Here is a 22,563-nt window from a genome sequence, read left to right as displayed (position 1 = left end):
AGTATTCTGTACAGTTAATTTGTTAGCAGATTATGTAAAATAATGGATTTTATTATTGTCTCTTTTAGCCCAAGGCTACTGAAGCAAAATCCCTGTTTTATTGACACACTTCATCATTACTTTTAATTTTTACAGTCATGTTGTCACCTTCTGTTTTTGTTAAGTGTTTGTAGGAAACATTGAATGTAAGTTTGATAGAATATGTTTGAGCTTGTGTAGCAGGGCACCAGCTTTAGAGTCAGCATGTTTGTTAAGTGTTAGATCCAGGATAGACGTCAACACTTACTTTTGATAGAAGTAATAATCTGCCAGCAAACAACATCTCCTATTGCATGTACAGTATGTATGTTTTCTCTCTGTCATTTTTAAGGTAACTGAGAGGTACTGTGTGTATTTTTCACCTCAAAGTATTTTATATTTATCGTATTTTAAAATCTTGTGAATATTTTATACATCAATAAACAGCTTGTTTTCCAGCTGTCAGTTGTGTTTTTAATTCCCTTTTTGACTGCACAGCCAAACTGCCACAGAGCCCTGTAGCAATGATCATGTCCCTTAATGTCAGTGTGTCTTAAAGTTTTTATCTTTTTCATCCAAACATCCTGGTGGTTCAGATTTGGAAACTTCAAGACATCTATGTAACTACAGTGAGAGGGATGGATCACAGCGCCATATACATGTTTATTCAACATACAAGTTTTCAACACATAACATTGTTATGACGTAATGAGTTTTGTTTGTAGTTAGCACCTACATTACATCTGACAGTTTGTTACAGGCCTGAGATTCATGACAGTGTTGTTGCACTCAGAAACTGTGGGGGGCGCCAAATCACACACAATTCTAATTTTCTACATAATATTGCTTTAATTTGTATTTTCTGTCATGGTTTTGTTTGTGTTTTTGTTGTTTCCTGTTTTATTTTGAAGTTCTGCCCTCGTTGACTATAACAGTAAGTCCTGACGGTGTAGCGCTGAGCTGTACAGGGAGTCTTCTTCTTCTTAAAGGATGGTAATACAGTGTACCAGTGTGAGTTTACCAGGTAGCAATGATAAGGATGTGTGATTTAAGTTAATACAGAGACAGGTCAATGAAACTTCTTGAACTTTATTGTAAATTAACATGATCAGGTTGATGAGTAAGTCAGTCACTGTACTTGATAGACCTCAGTCACTGCGCAGTTGAAATAAAAGCTTTTTCCACAGGTCACCACAGGGGGGTGCCAAACCACACTAACTGATACCGACACAATGCATGTGCTCCTTTTGACCTCTGAGACGATGGTGGCTGTAGTTAAGTCCCAGGATGCCAAGTCAAGGTTACCTGTGAGCCTCATTCTCATAAAGTTGTAGTCCTCTCTAAGTAATAATAACTTTGTGAACTTCTCTGACTTTAAACTTTTGATGTTCTTTGACTCTTTTGCAGCTGAAAATGTCACCCTGCTTTACTCGACTCAACTTTTACCACAAGAGAACAAAACACTTCTAAGGTGTGAATGATGACACTGTCTAATTCTTGGTATGTCAGCATCACGTCATTACGTGTGAAATTGTCAAAAAAATAGTCATGCTGATGAGAACTGGCTTTATGTGTTCTTCTCACGCTCACAGTTTATTTTAGTATTTTGTTCATTTGATGTGATTTTCCCTTATGATTATCCTATTTGATGCATGTATGTTCAATAGTTTCTGTTAATGGCACTTTTTCATTTCACATTTTTTAGGGAACAGGAACCATGTCGTCACTTTAAGTTGGTGTTGTCACCACTTCACCCACAGGAAGTGACTGAGCTTGGTAAAAACAGAAATAGTCTCATGAAGAAAGCAGAAAGCCCTCTCTCACAGCTCCCCTCTGTTCAATTGTCTCTCAACATTCACTACTGTACATTTTCTTTCTGAAATAAGGTCCCATGAGGTCGACCAGAAGGGGCCTGACTTCTTTCTGCTTCGACATCATCGCATGTCATCAGTTACTGAGCGTAGATTGATGAGGGAAAACTGAATCTAATTGATTTAAGCATGAGGCTGCAACATAACAAAATGTGATAAAGGTGGAGGTACCTTAATACTTTCTGACTGCACTGTGTATACACACAACACACACCCTCATTGAAATACAGGTACTGTGGATGCAAGAACTGTTGGACGGCATAACATGTACAGATTAGTTAACAATAAAATGTTAGTGTGATGTAATCTGATTTAATCCAATGATCTTGTGTTTCTTGGATGTGAAATAAGGATGAGGAACAAACCTTTGTGAGGGAGATGAGCTAATAGTTTATTCATAGTGGACAGGAAATGTAAACATGTCTAAGTATGCTGCGGTCAAAGCCACTGCAGTTGTTTGAGGTCTGTGTGAAAGGGAAGAAAGAACAGAGTCAGAACTGCATCCAGATGAGGAAGTTGATGAAAAACTCTGCTCTCACATCTATAAAAAGTTTAACTTCTATTTTCTTTCTGCTGCAGTTTTATTAATACAAAGTAGGAAGTTTGATCAGAAACAGAGCGACAGTGTCGGTGCTGGATGTGAAGATGGGGCACACTCTGCTCGGTGTGCTCGGGTTACTCTGTGAGTACATCTGACTTTCTATGTGATGTTCAGTATTTATATCAGTGTAGTAGTTGTGTAGGCAGGACCTTTGTTGCTGATTTGGCTTGGTTCAGATTGGAGGATTATGGCCATACCTGGACAACACATGTACAGTATATGATCTAAGGTATTATGTATATAGCTGTGGAGTTACATTTATTGCTTATTTTACTGGGCCTCTATGTATTGAAGAGTTTTAAATGTGTTTCCCACCTCTGTAGCTCTGTAGTAGGATATCATCACAGACATGTGTGATACTGTTGATTGATAAACAATAGTTGCCACTGATGAAACTCCAGCTGGATTTTGTATTTGATTCTGGTCTAATGAAGTTTTCATATTTATTTTAGTGCTGAATACACTCCTGTACGGACATGCTGAAGGTGACTAGTTATCTTTTCTATATTTACTGATCATGTTTGTCCTATATGTCACCTACTGTATCTCTCTTGATCACTTGTTTTTGCAGTTGTGTTTTTCCATATATGTTTCATTTTACTAAACTTTTACTGCTTCCTTAAATCCTCCTTAATGTTGAATGTTCTTGATACAGTTTAAAAACATATTTAGTATTGATGTTGTCAGATAAATCATATGTTCATTTGATTGAACATATTAATAAAACATCTCTCTACCTCTGTTACATAGATGCTGATGCAGTCCTGGAAGTTCCTGAATTGACTTTGTTTGAAGGAGACTTGGTGACTCTGAGCTGTAAGAATCGTACTTCAAGAAATGCGATGACAGCTACCTTTTTCAAAGATGGATCACTTATTAAAAGTGACACAACCCATCAGTCTTCCACTGTAGGAGAAATGACAATTCAAGTGTCAGTGTCAGATGTGGGCTGGTACAAGTGTGAGTTTGATGATGGGACAGAATCTGCAGACAGAGAGCTGAGAGTGAAAGGTAAGAAGCTGTCTCACTGTGATGAAAAAACATTATTATTGTTTTCAATGCTGCACCAAGAATCCAAAGAACAGGTCACAAAATCTCTAAACATCAAATATTCACTTATTAGCTTTTCTAAGCTTTCAGTTGCATTTCACTGTCCAGTCGAGTTTTTTGTCTTCTTACAGTAGATTTTACATGAAGTATTCATGATTCTCTTAAAATACTATCAAGTGCTGAACGACAAGTTAAGCTTTCATCTGCCTTCAACTAACCGATCAATAAACAGCCTGACAGTCCTCAATGTCAAGCAGCTCTTGTCACAAGAATCCTGGTGGCTGAGAGGCTGATTGCCTGATTGAATTATTTCAGATATTGGGTACACGTACTATCAGCCTTTTACTACTAGTGGTCCCTAGAAATGTGTTTGGTATTGAAACATATTTATCTTGATGTGAACAACTTTTCTCTGTTTTCTTGTGTTTTCTGTACTTGCAGCTGTTTGTGGGGTCAAAACTGTTCAACAAATCAGTTCATTGAAACAATAAGTGTTTTCATTGTGTTATGTAAAAATGTAAAAACATTTTTGATGGCATGTCCATGACAGTAATTTCCTTGTTTTATTGTTTTTCTAAACCAAACAGCACGTAGACGTACAGTCACACTGACAGCAGACAGGACAGTCATTCCACTGGGGGGCAGTGTGACACTGACATGCGCTGTGGAGGATCCTGATGGCTTCGAATATCAGTGGTTCAGGGAGATTTCAGGCTATTATGGAAAATCTTTTCTTCAGACTGTTGAAGAATCAAACAGAGTTATCTCACTTGGAGCCAAATACACCTGCAGAGGAGGGAGAAGTGAACCATATGTCGTCACACCTGAAAGTAATGCAGTCATCATTGAGGAAACTGGTGAGTTTAATATTTTCTAATGGAATAAACAACCTACAGTCTTTATGTTCTTAAACAATGTCCACAGTGTGAAGGGAAAGTGATTGTTAGTCATGTTAGCCCAGTACCTCTCACTTTACTGAAAACAAGAACAAAAAGTTCAAATATCCTTCATCATGGCAAGAATGGACTTATTAGTTTGACAGAAGGTCAAAACAATGTGTAAACATATACTATCAAAGAGTTGAGGATTCTTCCTTTATGCTGTTTAGTTTAATTTTTAAATATCTTGAATTGGGTGAAAGACGTAGAGCTGAATGTAGGATTTGTGGACTGTCTCTGTTGACATCAAACACTGTTCTGCCAAATGCTTTTCAGTGGCTGAGATTGTTTTGTCTTGTTTTATTCTAGATTTAAACAGCTGGAATGGAGCCTGTGTTGTTTTGTTAAATATATTTAAAAATGTGGTCAAGCAGTGATGTCAGATGAACATCTTTCCTTATTAACTCCCCCTTTTTTTATCTTTTGCAAATCATCTTTTGTAAGGAGATTGTTCATAAGGAAAAGTTTACAAAGTACTGCTGCTAATACTGTAGTTGCAAGAGGAAGTGGAGGTGGTTGAGAAAACACACAATCTGCATGTTGTGCTGGGAGTTAAACATTAATGTTATTAATGCCAAAATCACTACATGTTTTTATTTTAAGTAGATTTTAATTGGAACAAACTTTAAATCCTAATGTTAAAAAGGTGTTGATGTGTTCATAAAGGCCTTTTACCATCAAACCATTTAAAATAAAAAAACATCAGCTTGCATGATAAACTAGATATTAGACACAAGACTAACAAAGAGGGATAATGAAGATGTTCTTCCACATTGCTGTGGTCAAAACAGTCTAGTGTCTGTACTAAATGATTTGATTTTTGAAATGTTTGCTACAGAACAGAACAACATGTATTCACATAATTAATACAGTGATTATAACAGAAGATGACGGCATTTTATCAGTTTAGTGTTTAATCCTGTTTGAACCCTAATTGTGTATTTTTTATGTCAACAGTCTCCAACAGGAACACTTTGACCCTTCAACCCAACTGGCCTCAGATATTCAGTGGTGAGACGATCACCCTCAGATGTGAGATCAAATATGGAGGAAACACTGAGTGGATGTATGAATGGTATAAAGACAACTTAAACACACCTCCAACATCCAGTGAATACAGGATTATCAGTGCTACTGAGGCTCACAGTGGAGAACACAGGTGTAAAGGAAGAAGAGACTTATATTTCTCCACACGGTGGAGTGATGTCATCAAACTGACTGTATCATGTAAGTTGGACTATCTGTCATTCATACTGAAAATGTCTTAATGTTTTCATTAATCTAAATTAAACAGCAGGAAACATTTCTCTCCAACAACAATGAAGTCTCTTAAATGAACTGAATGATTTTTAAAAAATGTTTTAGCATTGGAACAAAATACCTGAAAAGCAGCCAGTAATCAGAGTACTGTAGTTTTTCCATCAGAAATGACAAAAGCATCTCAAATAACTTCCAGGCTGGAATGATGCTGCACTTTAACACTGTTCTCCACAGTCAGAAGGTTCTGGCTGTGAAAGAAACATTTGGCCGACTGGTTGAGTTAACTCAGGTTAATCACAGTCAGATTAGTTTATATGAATCACTTGAATCGTCTACATCTCCTGTAAGTGATAGTGTCAATGGTCGTCTGTGTTATGTGTTCACTCTGTGATAGACTGACAGTCTGTCCAGGATGTAACCTCGCTCTCATCAAATGTGAGCTGGGATAATCACCCTGTGACCCTGCAAAGGATAAGAGGCTACAGATCATTGATAATTAAACAGTTGTCCTTCAACAATGAAAAACCACAGTGAAAGTGTTCAACTTGGCTCTTCAGCACTGAAACACAAGGTTTTACCTTCACAAATGTAACATTCAGTAGTGCAGCAGCTAATTCATTAAGAAACCCAGGAAAAGAGAGAGGGGCATGACATGCAAGAGAGGTTTAAACTAATATGTGTCCAGTATTTATGAATTAATTCAGTGATAATATTAATGCAAATGTAAGTCTTACAGTTCAAGTATTTCTTGTCTGTAGGGGCTGCACTATATAAACTGAAGTAAATCACAGTGACATTAATTTCCTTTTTTATGTCTTTGTTCTAAATCAAACAGCAAACAGACCAAAGGCTGAACTGAGGGCTGATGACAGAGACATTCCTGTAGGGGGCAGTGTGATCCTGACCTGCTCTGTGAACCCATCAGCTGGTTGGAAATACTTCTGGTACAGAGGAGAGAAAACATCTGAACCTCTGACCACTCAACTCTCAGCTGGACGAATCAGAGTCTCACATGGAGGAGTCTACTGGTGCAGAGGAGGAAGAGGAGAGTCAGTTTACTACACAGAGTACAGTGATCCAATCACTGTCAACACAAATGGTGAGTTTGACATTTGACATATATTGTATTTTTTTATTTGTATGAAGATAAAACGAAAGTTACAGTTGTAACTACGGTTCTATGAGTCCTGGATGAAGTAGGGACGAAATAGAACGTCAGATTTTATGATCATTGTTAAATCAATGAGAAAAGTCAAAGAAAAAAACCCAGTATGTATCTTTTATCATCTATCTACATAGATTCATTCTCAAGTTCCTCGACCAGCTGATCTCTGACTGAAACCTCGTATTCTTTGACTGTTTAACAGATGGAGATATGATCCTGCTGAGTCCTGCCCGTCCTGTGACTGAGGGAGAGTCTGTTACTCTGAGCTGCAAATTAAGAAATCAAACATTTGACTCCACTGTGTTTTTCTATCACAATGAGAAACTGATTCAAAATGACACCAGATGGGAGTTAAATATCTCTGCAGTGTCAAAGTCAGATGAAGGATTCTACAAGTGTCAACACTCAGGACAAGAGTCAGCACAGAGCTGGATGTCAGTTCAGGGTGAGTAGGATTAAAACAATTATTCCATTTTCTTTTATATGTGAACTGTTTCTGTGTGAGAAAGAAATTTAGCTGAATACTGAACTAATTTCAAAGTAGTTTTAGTTTCAGACACCTTCTCCTGTTGGTTTCGGTTGACTCTGATTAAAGCACTTTGTAAATTCAGTTTTAGAAACATGCTATATAAGTTTATTCACAGTTAATATTTACTATTTATTACAGCAGTGTCCAGGCCTGATAGCTCTTCATTCCCTGTACTGTTGATTGTTGGGCTGGTTTGTGGACTCGTTCTTGTTATTCCTCTGCTCGTGTTGTTTTGCTACAAAGCGTCCAAGGGTGAGACCTTCTTCTTCTATTATTAGATGATTTTTAATTATTCAAATACACACACATACTCTGATCTCATGAGATAGAATAGCAGTATAACAACCATCTAACAACAAATGTCTTTTTCACAGATTCATGCTTTGTCAGGTAGGTGCAACACTCTCTCATCTCATTTTGAACGTAATATCAACACGTTTATGTTCCTATTTAAATGTATTGTATCTGATACGTGTTGTAGACCAGTCCAGCCTGAGAGCACCAACACAGATCGTGTGGACTACGAGAATGATAATTACTCTGCTCTTCTCCATGGTAAGCAGTTAAACTAATCTTTATTTTTTACATATAATATTTTAAGTAATCTAAAAAAATCTTAGTTTGTTTAATAAGTATTGTTAATTAACCTTGGCTTGATATTTATTTCTCTGTAGGTGATGTTTGTCTGTATGAAACAGTCAGAGGCCGTCAAGAAGCTGAACATGGTACAGTTTATACCTTTTTATTTAACATGGAGCTGTTAGAAATATGAGACTATTTAATTTAACTGTAAATGACTTATTGACAATCCTTGAGCATATTTATTTGTCTGAATGACATTTTAGACTGAGTTACACATTTAAAAACAAATGTCTTTTTCACAGATTCATGCTTTGTCAGGTAGGTGCAACACTCTCTCATCTCATTTTGAACATAACATCAACACATGTTTATGTTCCTATTTAAATGTATTGTATCTGATACGTGTTGTAGACCAGTCCAGCCGGAGAGCGCCAACGCAAATCGTGAGGACTACGAGAATGATCATTACTCCGCTCTTCTCCATGGTAAGCAGTTAAACTAATATTATAAATCTAATCTTACATATTTATACAGTGGGGTCCAAAAGTCTGAGACCATTGAAAATCTCTAATATTGTCACGTAAACCTGAAAATAATCAGAAAATGCTAAGAAAGTGTGAGTCTTAGCATCAAATCATTTCCAGACTCAAGGTTCCTAAAGGGGCAGTGCATGTAACAATATAAACTGTAAAACACTTCACAGAAACTGGATCAGTTGTATCCAAAGACAGACCCAAAGTGGCCACACCATCAGAAGATCAATAAATCAAGCTTCGTTCCCTGAAAGATAGAAAAGCAACTTCATCACAGATACAGAATTTGATAAATACACACACAAGAATCCAATCAGGTGAAGTCTGTCAAAGGAAAGCTGTCTTGTAGTTGTCTGGAGGACGATTAGCCGTTCCTAAACCACTTCTTAGTTGGTGAATCAAGACAAAAGACTGGAGGTGGGTTAAGAAATACCAGAATTCTTCAAAGAATCAACTTTTAACTCAAATTGTTAAGCTGATATTATCATCTGCAATAAAAAATATTATTACATTCAAAACAAATGCAAAATAGAGTTGTTGCTTGGTCTCAGTCTTTTTGACTCTATAAACACATTTTAAATGATCAAAACAATCTGAGGTCTCACATGATTCATTTGTTGTTTACAGTTAAAGTGATTAAATTAACCTTGACTTGATTTTCATTTCTCTGTAGGTGATGTTTGTCTCTATGACACAATCAGAGGCCGTCAAGAAGCTGAACATGGTACAGTTTATACCTTCTTATTTAACATGGAGCTGTTGTTATTGATCACAGACACACTAAGAGTGACTTTATTGGGAGAGTGGTCGGGGGGTGACAGAGAGTGGAAGAGGGGGAGAGAGAGAGGACAGAGTAAAATGTCACAAAGCATTTTTAATCCCGACATCAACCTCAATCTCTTTTTTGTTGACTTTGCTTTTTCTTTCAGGTCAATAAAGAAATCTGTATCAACTGAACCAATGGAACGAACGACAACATGAAAAACTACATCTGTGTACTTTCACAGCTTTCATGTGATCACTGTGTGCAGCTGTGCTGTCCAAATAACAAACAGTATTTGGTAAAGTGAATCTAACAGCAGGTCATTTAAAATGAATGTATCATATGGTTTTAATCTTCTGTTGTATTTGGTATAAAGAGTTTAGATTATCACATATAATAATTGAAATGTTTTGTTGTTTACGTCCGGTATGTTCTGACACCTTTGTTGTTGTTGTTTGTTGTTGCAAAGAACAAATATTATGTGTCGACACTCGGTACGAGGTGATTGTGCAACTTTAAAGTCAGCATCTTTTGTAGTTTTTGATTAAAAAGAGTTAAACATTTATATCATTTAATGTCTTTTATGTGAAAGAAAAATCCTGTTACACAAACAAGCTTCTGTCATTTTAAAAATGGTTTGATATTCTCTGTATTTTATGTTTTGTTTTATATAAATGTATATTTTTAAAAGGTCGTTGACCATTTTATGCATCAATAAACTTTTTCCAGCAATAAGCTGTCAGCAGTGTTCCTCATAGATTTAGAGGGAAAAAGGAATATAACGAGTTACTTCAGTTTGAAAAGTCTCTTCATACTTGTGTCACTACTCACTCTTCATAATGTGTATTAGAGTCAAGCCCATTCAGGCATATGTTGTACTGCATGTCAATTATCTTAGTGTCTCAACATGATGCTTCATACTGTGGAATTGTTTTATATCTCATTTACATTTCTTTGTTTTTTACTAAACTGGCACCAGAGGTAGTTTCAAAATCAAAGTCAGGCGACTAAATGAAACCATTTTGGGGGTTTGAACATTGTTTGAAACATTTAAGATAATATGAGCACAAAACTCAACAAAGTATATGAAAAAGGTCTGCTCATTTTAGACATTTTAATGTAGAAATGTTACATATTACTTCCTTGACATGTATTATACATATATCATTATCATTGTATCGTTACCATTTCCAAGAGTGCCCGTGACTATACTCAGTGGTAAATCAAGAAGAGGAATATTTTAGTTTTCTAGACCACTGTTCATTGACTATAACAGTAAGTCCTGACAGTGTAGCACTGAGCTGTACAGGGAGTCTTCTTCTTCTTAAAGCATGGTAATACAGTGTACCAGTGTGAGTTTACCAGGTAGCAATGATAAGGATATGTGATTTAAGTTAATACAGAGACAGGCCAATGAAACTTCTTGAACTTTATTTTATATTAAGATGATCAGGTTGATGAGCAAGTCAGTCACTGTACTTGATAGACCTCAGTCACTGTGCAGCTGAAATAAAAGCTTTTCCACAGGTCACCACAGGGGGTGCCAAACCACACTAACTGATACCGACACAATGCATGTGCTCCTTTTGACCTCTGAGACGAGGGCGGCTGTAGTTAAGTCCCAGGATGCCAAGTCAAGGTTACCTGTGAGCCTCATTCTCAAAAAGTTGTAATCCTCTCTAAGTAATAATAACTTTGTGAACTTCTCTTATTTTAAACTTTTCATGTTCTTTGACTCTTTTGCAGCTGAAAATGTCACCCTGCTTTACTCGACTCAACTTCTACCACAAGAGAGAAAAAAACAACAACTTCGAAGGTGTGAATGATGACACTGTCTAATTCTTGGTATGTGTGAAATTGTCAAAAAATAGGGTGGTATGTGTGAAATTGTCAAAAAATAGTCATGCTGATGAGAACTGACTTTGTGTGTTCCTTCTCACGCTCACAGTTTATTTTAGTATTTTGTTCATTTGATGTTATTTTCCCTCATGATTATCCTATTTGATATCTAGACTCATTGTAGTAACATGAGGCAAAAACAAAGGCAACTCAGTTTACAGATATCTTTACTCCATCTTATAAGGCTGCAGCTCACAGGCCAGGTTACATCTTAAAGATCAAAAGTTGTGAAACATTGATAGCTAATATAATACTTGGCCCTTTTAGATTAATATCTGAGGACACCTGACTGACAATCTTTTCTAATTTGTTAAATTTAATTATTTTACTGAAATTCCTTATTCTGAAGTCAAACAAGAAGCTGTTTTACTCTGGTGAGTGTTTGCCAATGTAGTATTTTAAAGAAAATTGTATAGGTGACATAGTGTACACATAACACAGGCCCACAACAAAACACAGGCAGTGTGGATGCATGAACTGTCAGCTTTTACTGCATAAAATGCACAAATATACCTGCAATAAAATGTTAGTATGTGGTCTGATATGATTAATGTTGTGTTTCATTACGTGCAATAATTACTATTAATGCCACTTTTTCATTTCACATTATTTATGGACGAGCAAGAAACCTTTGCGTGTCATCACTTTAGGGTGGTTTTGCCACCACTTCACCCACAGGAAGTGGCTGAGCTCGGTAAAAACAGAAATAGTGTCATGAAGAGAGCAGAAAGCCCACTCTCACAGCTCCACTCTGTTCAATTGTCTCTCATCATTCACTACTGTACATTTTCTTTCTGATATAAGGTCCCATGAGGTCGACCAGAAGGGGCCTGACTTCTTTCTGCTTCGACATCATGAGTTACTGAGCGTAGATTGATGAGGGAAAACTGAATCTAATGGATTTAAGCATGAGGCTGCAACATAAGAAAATGTGATAAAGGTCGAGGTACCTAAATACTTTCTGACTGCACTGTGTATACACACAACACACACCCTCATTGAAATACAGGTACTGTGGATGCAAGAATTGATGGACAACATAACATGTACAGATTAGCTAACAATAAAATGTTAGTGTGATTTAATCAGATTAAATCACACTAACATTTTGTTTTTTGGATGTGAAATAAGGACAAGGAACAAACCTTTGTGAGGGAGATGAGCTAATAATTTATTCACAGTGGACAGGAAGTGTAAATATGTCAAAGTATGCTGCGGTCAAAGCCACTGCAGTTGTTTGAGCTTTGTGTGAAAAGGAAGTAAGAACAGAGTCAGAACTGCATCCAGAAGAAGAAGTTGATGAAAAACTCTGCTCTCACATTTATAAGAAATTTAACTTCTATTTTCTTTTTGCTGCATTTTAATATAAAGTAGGAAGTTTTATCAGAAGCAGAGTGACAGTGTCGGTGCTGGATGTGAAGATGGGTCACACTCTGCTCGGTGTGCTCGGGTTACTCTGTGAGTACATCTGACTTTCTATGTGATGTTCAGTATTTATATCAGTGTAGTAGTTGTGTAGGCAGGACCTTTGTTGCTGATTTGGCTTGGTTCAGATTGGAGGATTATGTCCATATCTGGACAATACATGTACAGTATATGATCTAAGGTGTTATGTATATAGCTGTGGAGTTACATTTATTGCTTATTTTACTGGGCCTCTATATATTGAAGAGTTTTTAAATGTGTTTCCCACCTCTGAAACTCTGTAGCAGAATATCATCACAGAAATGTGTGATACTGTTGATTGATAAACAATAGTTGCCACTGATGAAACTCCAGCTGGATTTTGTATTTGATTCTGGTCTAATGAAGTTTTCATCTTTATTTTAGTGCTGAATACACTCCTGTACGGACATGCTGAAGGTGACTAGTTATCTTTTCTATATTTACTGATCATGTTTGTCCTATATGTCACCTACTGTGTCACTCTTGATCACTTGTTTTTGCAGTTGTGTTTTTCCATATATGTTTCATTTTACTCAGTGCACATTATGAAATGACTGGATTAGTGCTCAATTGTTAGGAGAAGCTACTTGGAAAGCGTAGCTCTGCATGATACCACTGACTTCACACTGGAATAAGTTTAGTGACTGTAAAGCTACTTTAGTTTGGTTCACTGAAGCTGTGTAGAAAAAGCTGTTCAAACTGCTTTGTTAGAAAGATCAAATGAACAAAACATTATCTAAACCTGATACAAAATTATAACAGAATATTACACAAAAAAGTCACAAAAATGATGAGTCTGTTACCTATTTGATCATTTTAATAGAGCAGGATTATGAAGAAGGAGATTAGTCTGATGAGGGGAAAGAACCAACAGGTGATACAGTCATTTACAACAGTCTCACTCACTCAGTCACTTTGGGCAGTGACATGGTGTGTTTGCTGCCTCATGCTGTGTTCCTTGGTATTACCTCTGGGAGCTGCAACAGTCACAAGTTTCCAAATGCTTCACAAAGAGATGACTGACAAATTATAAACCAAAATATTTTAAATAATCTAAGTAATCGTAAGTTTTTGAAAAAGTACAAACCTCCAGATCAGTTTCAATGCTCTTTGGCATAATTTCTGTATGTCTTTAAACTTTATTACTCTATAGTCTCTATGTATGAGTAATAAAATCACTGTTAACTGTATCCAGCAGAGAAACAATCAGAGAAGAAAAGTGAGAAAAGAAGGGCAGAGTTCAGCTGTTCACATCAAGAGATTCATATAAATAAATAAACGTTGTTTTTCACAACAAACCATCAGACATCTTGTCTTTGTGAAAGCCAAATACAGGACTCGACCATAAAAATAACCCGTCCTGTGTGTACACAGCAAAGCAACATTCTTATAACTGTTGTACCAAGTTAAATAGGTAAATAAACTTTTACTGCTTCCTCAAATCCTCCTTAATGTTGAATGTTCTTGATACAATTTTGAAACATATTTAGTATTGATGTAATATCACTGCTAAATAACTTGTATGTTGTCAGATAAATCATATGTTCCTTTGATTGAACGTATTAATAAAACATCTCTCTACCTCTGTTACATAGATGCTGATGCAGTCCTGGAAGTTCTTGAATTCACCTTGTTTGAAGGAGACTTGGTGACTCTGCGCTGTAAGAATCGTACTTCAAGACGTACGATGACAGCTACCTTTTTCAAAGATGAATCACTTATTAAAATGGACAGAAACCATTGGACATCCAGAACAGGAGAAATGAAAATTCAAGTGTCAGTGTCAGATGAGGGCTGGTACAAGTGTATGTTGGATGATGGGACAGAATCTGCAGAAAGAGAGCTGACAGTGAAAGGTAAGAAGCTGTCTCACTGTGATGAAAAAACATTATTATTGTTTTCAATGCTGCACCAAGAATCCAAAGACTTATTAGCTTTTCTAAGCTTTCAGTTGCATTTCACTGTCTTCATCCAGTCAAGTTTTCTTTCTTCTTCCAGTAGATTCTACATGAAGTATTCATGATTCTCTTAAAATACTATCAAGTGCTGAACAACAAGTTAAGCTTTCATCTGCCTTCAACTAACCGATCAATAAACAGCCTGACAGTCCTCAATGTCAAGCAGCTCTTGTCACAAGAATCCTGGTTCAAGATTCAGGATTCAAGATTGCCTTTATTGTCATTGGACATTAACATGTCAATGAAATTTCCATTGCAACCCCCGTGTAAGAAGATAATAAAATAGTAAAATAAGAAAGAGCATGCAACAAAAAAAATAGAATATGTATAAATATGGCTGAGAGGCTGATTGCCTGATTGAATTATTTCAGATATTGGGTACACGTACTATCAGCCTTTTACTACTAGTGGTCCCTAGAAATGTGTTTGGTATTGAAACATATTTATCTTGATGTGAACAACTTTTCTCTGTTTTCTTGTGTTTTCTGTACTTGCAGCTGTTTGTGGGGTCAAAACTGTTCAACAAATCAGTTCATTGAAACAATAAGTGTTTTCATTGTGTCATGTAAAAATGTAAACACATTTTTGATGGCATGTTCATGACAGTAGTTTCCTTGTTTTATTGTTTTTCTAAACCAAACAGCACGTAGACGTACAGTCACACTGACAGCAGACAGGACAATCATACCACCGGGGGGCAGTGTGACACTGACATGTGCTGTGGAGGATCCTGCTGGCTTCAAATATCAGTGGTTCAGACAGACATCAGACTCTTCTGGAAAAACTCCTCTTCAGACTGAAAATGTTTCTGAATCAAACAGAGTTATCTCACAAGGAGGCACATACACCTGCTATGGATGGAGAAGTGAACCAGATGTCATCACACCTGATAGTAATGCAGTCGTCATTGAGGAAACTGGTGAGTTTAGTATTTTCTAATGGAATAAACAACCTACAGTCTTTATGTTCTTAAACAATGTCCACAGTGTGAAGGGAAAGTGATTGTTAGTCATGTTAGCCCAGTAACTCTCACTTTTCTGACAAAAATGTTTAAATATCCTTCATCAGGTCAAGAATGGGCTACTGGTTCGACCTCCTTCAATTTGTTAACAGAAACAAAGAGTTGAGGATGCTTCCTTTATGCTGTTCAGATTTATTTTTAAATATCTGGAATTGGGTGAAAGACGTAGAGCTGAATGTAGGATTTGTGGACTGTCTGTGTTGACATCAAACACTGTTCTGCCAAATGCTTTTCAGTGGCTGAGATTGTTTTGTCTTGTTTTATTCTAGATTTAAACAGCTGGAATGGAGCCTGTGTTGTTTTGTTAAATATATTTCAAAATGTGGTCAAGCAGTGATGTCAGATGAACATCTTTCATTATTAACTCCCCTTTTTTTATCTTTTGCAAATAATCTTTTATAAGGAAATTGTTCATAAGGAAAATTTTACACAGTACTGCTGCTAATACTGTAGTTGTGAACAAGAGGAAGTGGAGGTGGCTGGGAAAACACACAATCAGCATGTTGTGCTGGGAGTTAAGCATTAATGTTATTAATGCCAAAATCACTACATGTTTTTATTTTCAGCAGATTTTAATTCGAACAAACTTTAAATCCTAATGTTATAAAGGTGTTGATGTGTTCATAAAGGCCTTTTACCATCAAACCATTTAAAATAAAAAACTATCAGCCTGCATGATAAACTAGATATTAGACACAAGACTACCAAAGAGGGATAATGAAGATGTTCTTCCACATTGCTGTGGTCAAAACAGTCTAGTGACTGTACTACATGATTTGATTTTTTAAATGTTTGCTGCAGAACAGAACAACATGCACTCACATAATTAATACAGTGATTATAACAGAAGATGACGGCATTTTATCTCCTCAGTGTTTCATCCTGTTTGAATCCTAACTGTGTATTTTTTATGTCAACAGTTTCCAACAAGGCCACTTTGACCCTTCAACCCAACTGGCCTCAGATATTCAGTGGTGAGACGATCACCCTCAGATGTGAGATCAAATATGGAGGAAACACTGAGTGGACGTATGAATGGTATAAAGACAACTTAAAGACAACTACAACATCCAATGAATACAGGATCATCAGTGCTACTGAGGCTCACAGTGGAGAATACAGGTTTAAAGGAAGAAGAGACTCATATTTCTCAACAGAGTGGAGTGACGTCATCAAACTGACTGTATCATGTAAGTTGGACTATCTGTCATTCATACTGAAAATGTCATGTTTTAATGTTTTCATTGAAGTCTCTTAAATGAACTGAATGATTTAAAAAAAAAACGTTTTAGCATTGGAACAAAATACCTGAAAAGCAGCCAGTAATCAGAGTACTGTAGTTTTTCCATAAACCTTCCAGTAAGAAGGTTCTGGCTGTGAAAGAAACATTGGCCGACTGGTTGAGTTAACTCAGGTTAATCACAGTCAGGTTAGTTTAGATGAATCACTTGAGTCGTCTACATCTCCTGTAAGTGATAGTGTCGATTGTTGTCTGTGTTATGTGTTCACTCTGTGATAGACTGACAGTCTGTCCAGGATGTAACCTCGCTCTCATCAAATGTGAGCTGGGATAATCACCCTTTGACCCTGCAAAGGATAAGAGGCTACAGATCATTGATAATTAAACAGTTGTCCTTCAACAATGAAAAACCACAGTGAAAGTGTTCAACTTGGCTCTTCAACACTGAAACACAAGGTTTTACCTTCACAAATGTAACATTCAGTAGTGCAGCAGCTAATTCATTAAGAAACCCAGGAAAAGAGAGAGGGGCATGACATGCAAGAGGTTTAAACTAATATGTGTCCAGTATTTATAAATTAATTCAGTGATAATATTAATGCAAATGTAAGTCTTATAATTCAAGTATTTCTTGTCTGTAGGGGCTGCACTATATAAACTGAAGTAAATCACAGAGACATTAATTTCCTTGTTTATGTCTTTGTTCTAAATCAAACAGCAAACAGACCAAAGGCTGAACTGAGGGCTGATGACAGAGACATTCCTGTAGGGGGCAGTGTGACCCTGACCTGCTCTGTGGACCCATCAGCTGGTTGGAAATACTTCTGGTACAGAGGAGAGAAAACATCTGAACCTCTGACCACTCAACTCTCAGCTGGACGAAGAAGTGTCTCACATGGAGGAGTCTACTGGTGCAGAGGAGGAAGAGGAGAGCCAGTTTACTACACAGAGTACAGTGATCCAATCACTATCAGCAACAATGGTGAGTTTGACATATATTGTATTTATATTTGTTGATTTTTTAGAAAAAAGACATGTTGAAGATTTAATTTTGTCATTTTTGTTTCCTTACTGTGAATTCTTGAACATGAACAGTTCACAACAAGGCTGTTGTGACTCTGCAGCCAAACTGGTCTGAAATATACAGAGGAGAGACGATCACTCTCAGATGTGAGATCAAAGATGGAGGAGACACTGAGTGGGAGTATGAATGGAAAACAACCAGCTCAGAAAAACCTTCAAATCTAAATGAACACAGAATATGTGCTACTGCATCCCACAGTGGAGACTACTGGTGTAAGGGCAGAAAGAAAAGTGAAAAGTCTTCAACAGATTGGAGTGATCCCTTCAAACTGACAGTATCAGACAGTAAGTCACATCACATTTCTTTAACGTGAAGCTCAAACAGTTCGTTAAAAGGCTGAATTGGTTCATATATATTTTTAAAGTAAATCTTCAGTATGTACTGATTGTGCAGAATGTATTTGATCCACTATCAATACATGGTTTCATTTCAAAAAATCATTTTCCAACAGAACCCTGGCCTGTCCTCACTGTGTCTCCATCATGGCTGAGTGCTGGAGCCTCAGTAACTCTGACCTGCAGTGTTAAAGATCAATCTGCAGGATGGAGGTTCTACTGGTATAAGACTGTTCCTGATCAATCAAACTACTTCTACAGCTATGAGCTGCTACCTGGAAACAGCAGCGAGACTGAACAAGATTCCTACATTGTTCATGGACAGACACACACAGCAGGATATATGTGCAGAGCTGGAAGAGGAGATCCAGTGTATTACACTGATTACAGTGAACCTAAGTTTGTCTGGTCTGCAGGTCAGTTTGTTTCTATCTCTTAAGAAACAGATGTTATATCAGCTCTGTTCATCTTTTTTCTAAATGATGATAAACAAACAGTATCTTGAAAAAAAGTAAATTAATTTACTGTGGTCTGATGATCTTGTCTCTCTCGCTACCGTCAAGCTAAGCTTCATGCTTTCCACCTCACTGGGTGGAATTGACTTGTTTCCTTCTGTCCTCACTCTTTAACATAAAACACAAACAGATATGATATCTTGGCTAAAACTTTACTCTCATTTGCAAAAAGTACTTTAAGTCTGGATACTTAAGCTCTTCTTCTGCTTACAGCAGCTGTAGTCACTTGGTTGCCTATCATTTTAAAATGTATTAAAAATTATATCAAGAGGTCAAAGTTGAAATCATAATTTTACCAAAATACTGCAATAAAAACAAAACAAAGTTAAAGACTATTTGAATTGAGGCATTTTATATCTAACGATCTCTGTGCTCTGTCTGACCTCTTATCACATGTTGTTTTTCAGATTTTCACTCATCAGCGTCTCTCACAGTGAGTCCTGACAGAGCTCAACACTTCACCTCTGACTCTGTCTCACTGAGCTGTGAGGGAAACTCTACTGAGTGGAGAGTGAGGAGGTTATCAACTGAGGACAGCTACCTGTCAGACTGCACCACCTGGAGGACAATGACTGGATCTACATGCAAACTAAGAATTTACAGGCCCAGTGATGCAGTGTACTGGTGTGAGTCTGGATCAGGAGAGTTCAGCAACGCAGTCAACATCACTATACAGGGTATGATTTCATATATTTTGTTTTTCTTTGACTTATTATTTCAAACATCCCATTGTGTGTTGAGGAGTACAGGACACTGACATGTTAAGAGTTTTGCCCAACACTCTGCTTCATGATCTCTCTAGTAATTAATTCTTTTCACTTAATAAACATGGTTAAATATTTAATCCCACTGTGATTTTAACCATGTATAAATATAGAATATAGATTTGTGGCTGATTTGTTCTTCAGGTTTTAGGTCCATGATCACCATTTAAAGTCCAGTGTGAAGGATTTAGTGACATTTAGCTGTGAGGTTGCAGATTCAGCCAACTGAAAGGGTTCTTGAACAGTAAGACACACAAGGTGTATGAAGATAAAACGTCAGATATTATGATCACTGTTAAATCAATGAGAAAAGTCAAAGAAAAAAACCCAGTATGTGTCTTTTCTCATCTCTCTACATCCACTCATTCTCAAGTTCCTCGACCAGCTGATCTCTGACTGAAACCTCGTATTCTTTGACTGTTTAACAGATGAAGATATGATCCTGCTGAGTCCTGCCCGTCCTGTGACTGAGGGAGATTCTGTTAGTCTGAGCTGCAAATTAAGAAGACAAACATTTGACTTCACTGTGTTTTTCTATCACAATGAGAAACTGATTCAAAATGACACCAGATGGGAGTTAAATATCTCTGCAGTGTCAAAGTCAGATGAAGGATTCTACAAGTGTCAACACTCAGGACGAGAGTCAGCACAGAGCTGGATGTCAGTTCAGGGTGAGTAGGATTAAAACAATTATTCCATTTTCTTTTATATGTGAACTGTTTCTGTGTGAGAAAGAAATTTAGCTGAATACTGAACCAAATTCAAAGTAGTTTTAGTTTCAGACACATTCTCCTGTTGGTTTCTGTTGACTCTGGTTAAAGCACTAATTCAGTTTTATTCATTAATAGTTCATATTTACTATTTATTACAGCAGTGTCCAGGCCTGAAAGCTCTTCATTTCCTGTACTGTTGGTTGTTGGGCTGGTTTGTGGACTCGTTCTTGTTATTCCTCTGCTCGTGTTGTTCTGCTACAAAGCGTCCAAGGGTGAGACCTTCTTCTTCTATTATTAGATGTTTTTTAATTATTCAAATACACACACATACTCTGATCTCATGAGATAAAATAGCAGTATAACAACCATCTAACAACAAATGTCTTTTTCACAGATTCATGCTTTGTCAGGTAGGTGCAACACTCTCTCATCTCATTTTGAACATAACATCAACACATGTTTATGTTCCTATTTAAATGTATTGTATCTGATACGTGTTGTAGACCAGTCCAGTCTGAGAGCGCCAACGCAAATCGTGTGGACTACGAGAACGATCATTACTCTGCTCTTCTCCATGGTAAGCAGCTAAACTAATCATTATTTTTTACATATTATATTTTAAGTAATCTAAAAAAAATCTTAGTTTGTTTAATAAGTATTGGAAACTAACCTTGACTTGATTTTCATTTCTCTGTAGGTGATGTGTGTCTCTATGAAACAGTCAGAGGCCGTTAAGAAGCTGAACATGGTACAGTTTATACCTTTTTATTTAACATGGAGCTGTTAGAAATATGAGACAATTTAATTTAACTGTAAATGAGTTATTGACAATCCTTGAGCATATTTATTTGTCTGAATAACATATTTTAGACTGAGTTACACATCTAACAACAAATGTCTTTTCCACAGATTCAGTCTTTGTCAGGTAGGTGCAACACTCTCTCATCTCATTTTGAACATAACATCAACACATTTTTATGTTCCTATTTAAATGTATTTTATCTGATATGTATTGTAGACCAGTCCAGCCGGAGAGCGCCAACGCAAATCATGTGAACTACGAGAATGATCATTACTCTGCTCTTCTCCATGGTAAGCAGTTAAACTAATATTATAAGTCTAAACTTACATATTTATACAGTGGGGTCCAAAAGTCTGAGAGCATTGAAAATCTCTAATATTGTCACGTAAACCTGGAAATAATCAGAAAGTGCTAAGAAAGTGTGAGTCTTAGCATCAAATCATTTCCAGACTCAAGGTTTCTAAAGGGGCAGTGCATGTAACAATATAAACTATAAAACACTTCACAGAAACTGGATCAGTTGTATCCAAAGACGGACCCAAAGTGGCCACACCATCAGAAGATCAAAAAATCAAGTTTGTTCCCTGAAAGATAGAAAAGCAACTTCATCACAGATACAGAATTTGATAAATACACACACAAGAATCCAATCAGGTGAAGTCTGTCAAAGGAAAGCTGTCTTGTAGTTTTCTCGAGGACGATTAGCCGTTCCTAAACCACTTCTTAGTTGGTGAAGCAAGACGAAAGACTGGAGGTGGGTTAAGAAATACCAGAATTCTTCAAAGAATCAACTTTTAACTCTAATTGTTCAGCTGATATTATCATCTGCAATAAAAAATATTATTACATTCGAAACAAATGCAAAATAGAGTTGTTGCGTGGTCTCAGTCTTTTTGACTCTATCAACACATTTTAAATGATCAAAACAATCTGAGGTCTCACATGATTCATTTGTTGTTTACAGTTAAAGTGATTAAATTAACCTTGACTTGATTTTCATTTCTCTGTAGGTGATGTTTGTCTCTATGACACAATCAGAGGCTGTCAAGAAGCTGAACATGGTACAGTTTATACCTTCTTATTTAACATGGAGCTGTTGTTATTGATCACAGACACACTAAGAGTGACTTTATTGGGAGAGTGGTCGGGGGGAGACAGAGAGTGGAAGAGGGGGAGAGAGAGATGACAGAGTAAAATGTCACAAAGCATTTTTAATCCTGACATCAACCTCAATCTCTTTTTGTTGACTTTGCTTTTTCTTTCAGGTCAGTAAAGAAATCTGTATCAACTGAACCAATGGAACGGACAACAACATGAAAAACTACATCTGTGTACTTTCACAGCTGTCATGTGATCACTGTGTGCAGCTGTGCTGTCCAAATAACAAACAGTATTTGGTAAAGTGAATCTAACAGCAGGTCATTTAAAATGAATGTATCATATGGTTTTAATCTTCTGTTGTATTTGGTATAAAGA

General features: G+C 36.7%; 1 protein-coding gene across 1 annotated transcript; it reads left to right on the top strand.

The window, feature by feature from the left end:
• The first annotated feature begins 3,407 nt into the window (after positions 1–3,407).
• LOC141003300 (B-cell receptor CD22-like) lies at positions 3,408–22,360 on the top strand. The gene is made up of 21 exons (XM_073474626.1): positions 3,408–3,501; positions 5,436–5,510; positions 6,574–6,837; positions 7,807–7,822; positions 7,914–7,987; positions 8,107–8,157; positions 8,317–8,332; positions 8,426–8,499; positions 9,221–9,271; positions 16,555–16,824; positions 17,970–18,242; positions 18,410–18,709; positions 19,216–19,485; positions 20,001–20,247; positions 20,463–20,557; positions 20,680–20,695; positions 20,789–20,862; positions 21,195–21,210; positions 21,304–21,377; positions 22,098–22,148; positions 22,353–22,360. Exons 1-21 carry the CDS (start codon positions 3,408–3,410, stop codon positions 22,358–22,360), a joined length of 2,409 nt encoding a protein of 802 aa, XP_073330727.1.
• Positions 22,361–22,563: the final 203 nt, after the last annotated feature.

The sequence above is a fragment of the Pagrus major genome, chromosome 10 (assembly GCF_040436345.1).
Source record: "Pagrus major chromosome 10, Pma_NU_1.0".
In the NCBI taxonomy this organism is placed as follows: domain Eukaryota; kingdom Metazoa; phylum Chordata; class Actinopteri; order Spariformes; family Sparidae; genus Pagrus; species Pagrus major.
Note: the sequence above shows the minus strand (reverse complement) of the source record. Positions and strands in the feature narration are given on the sequence as shown.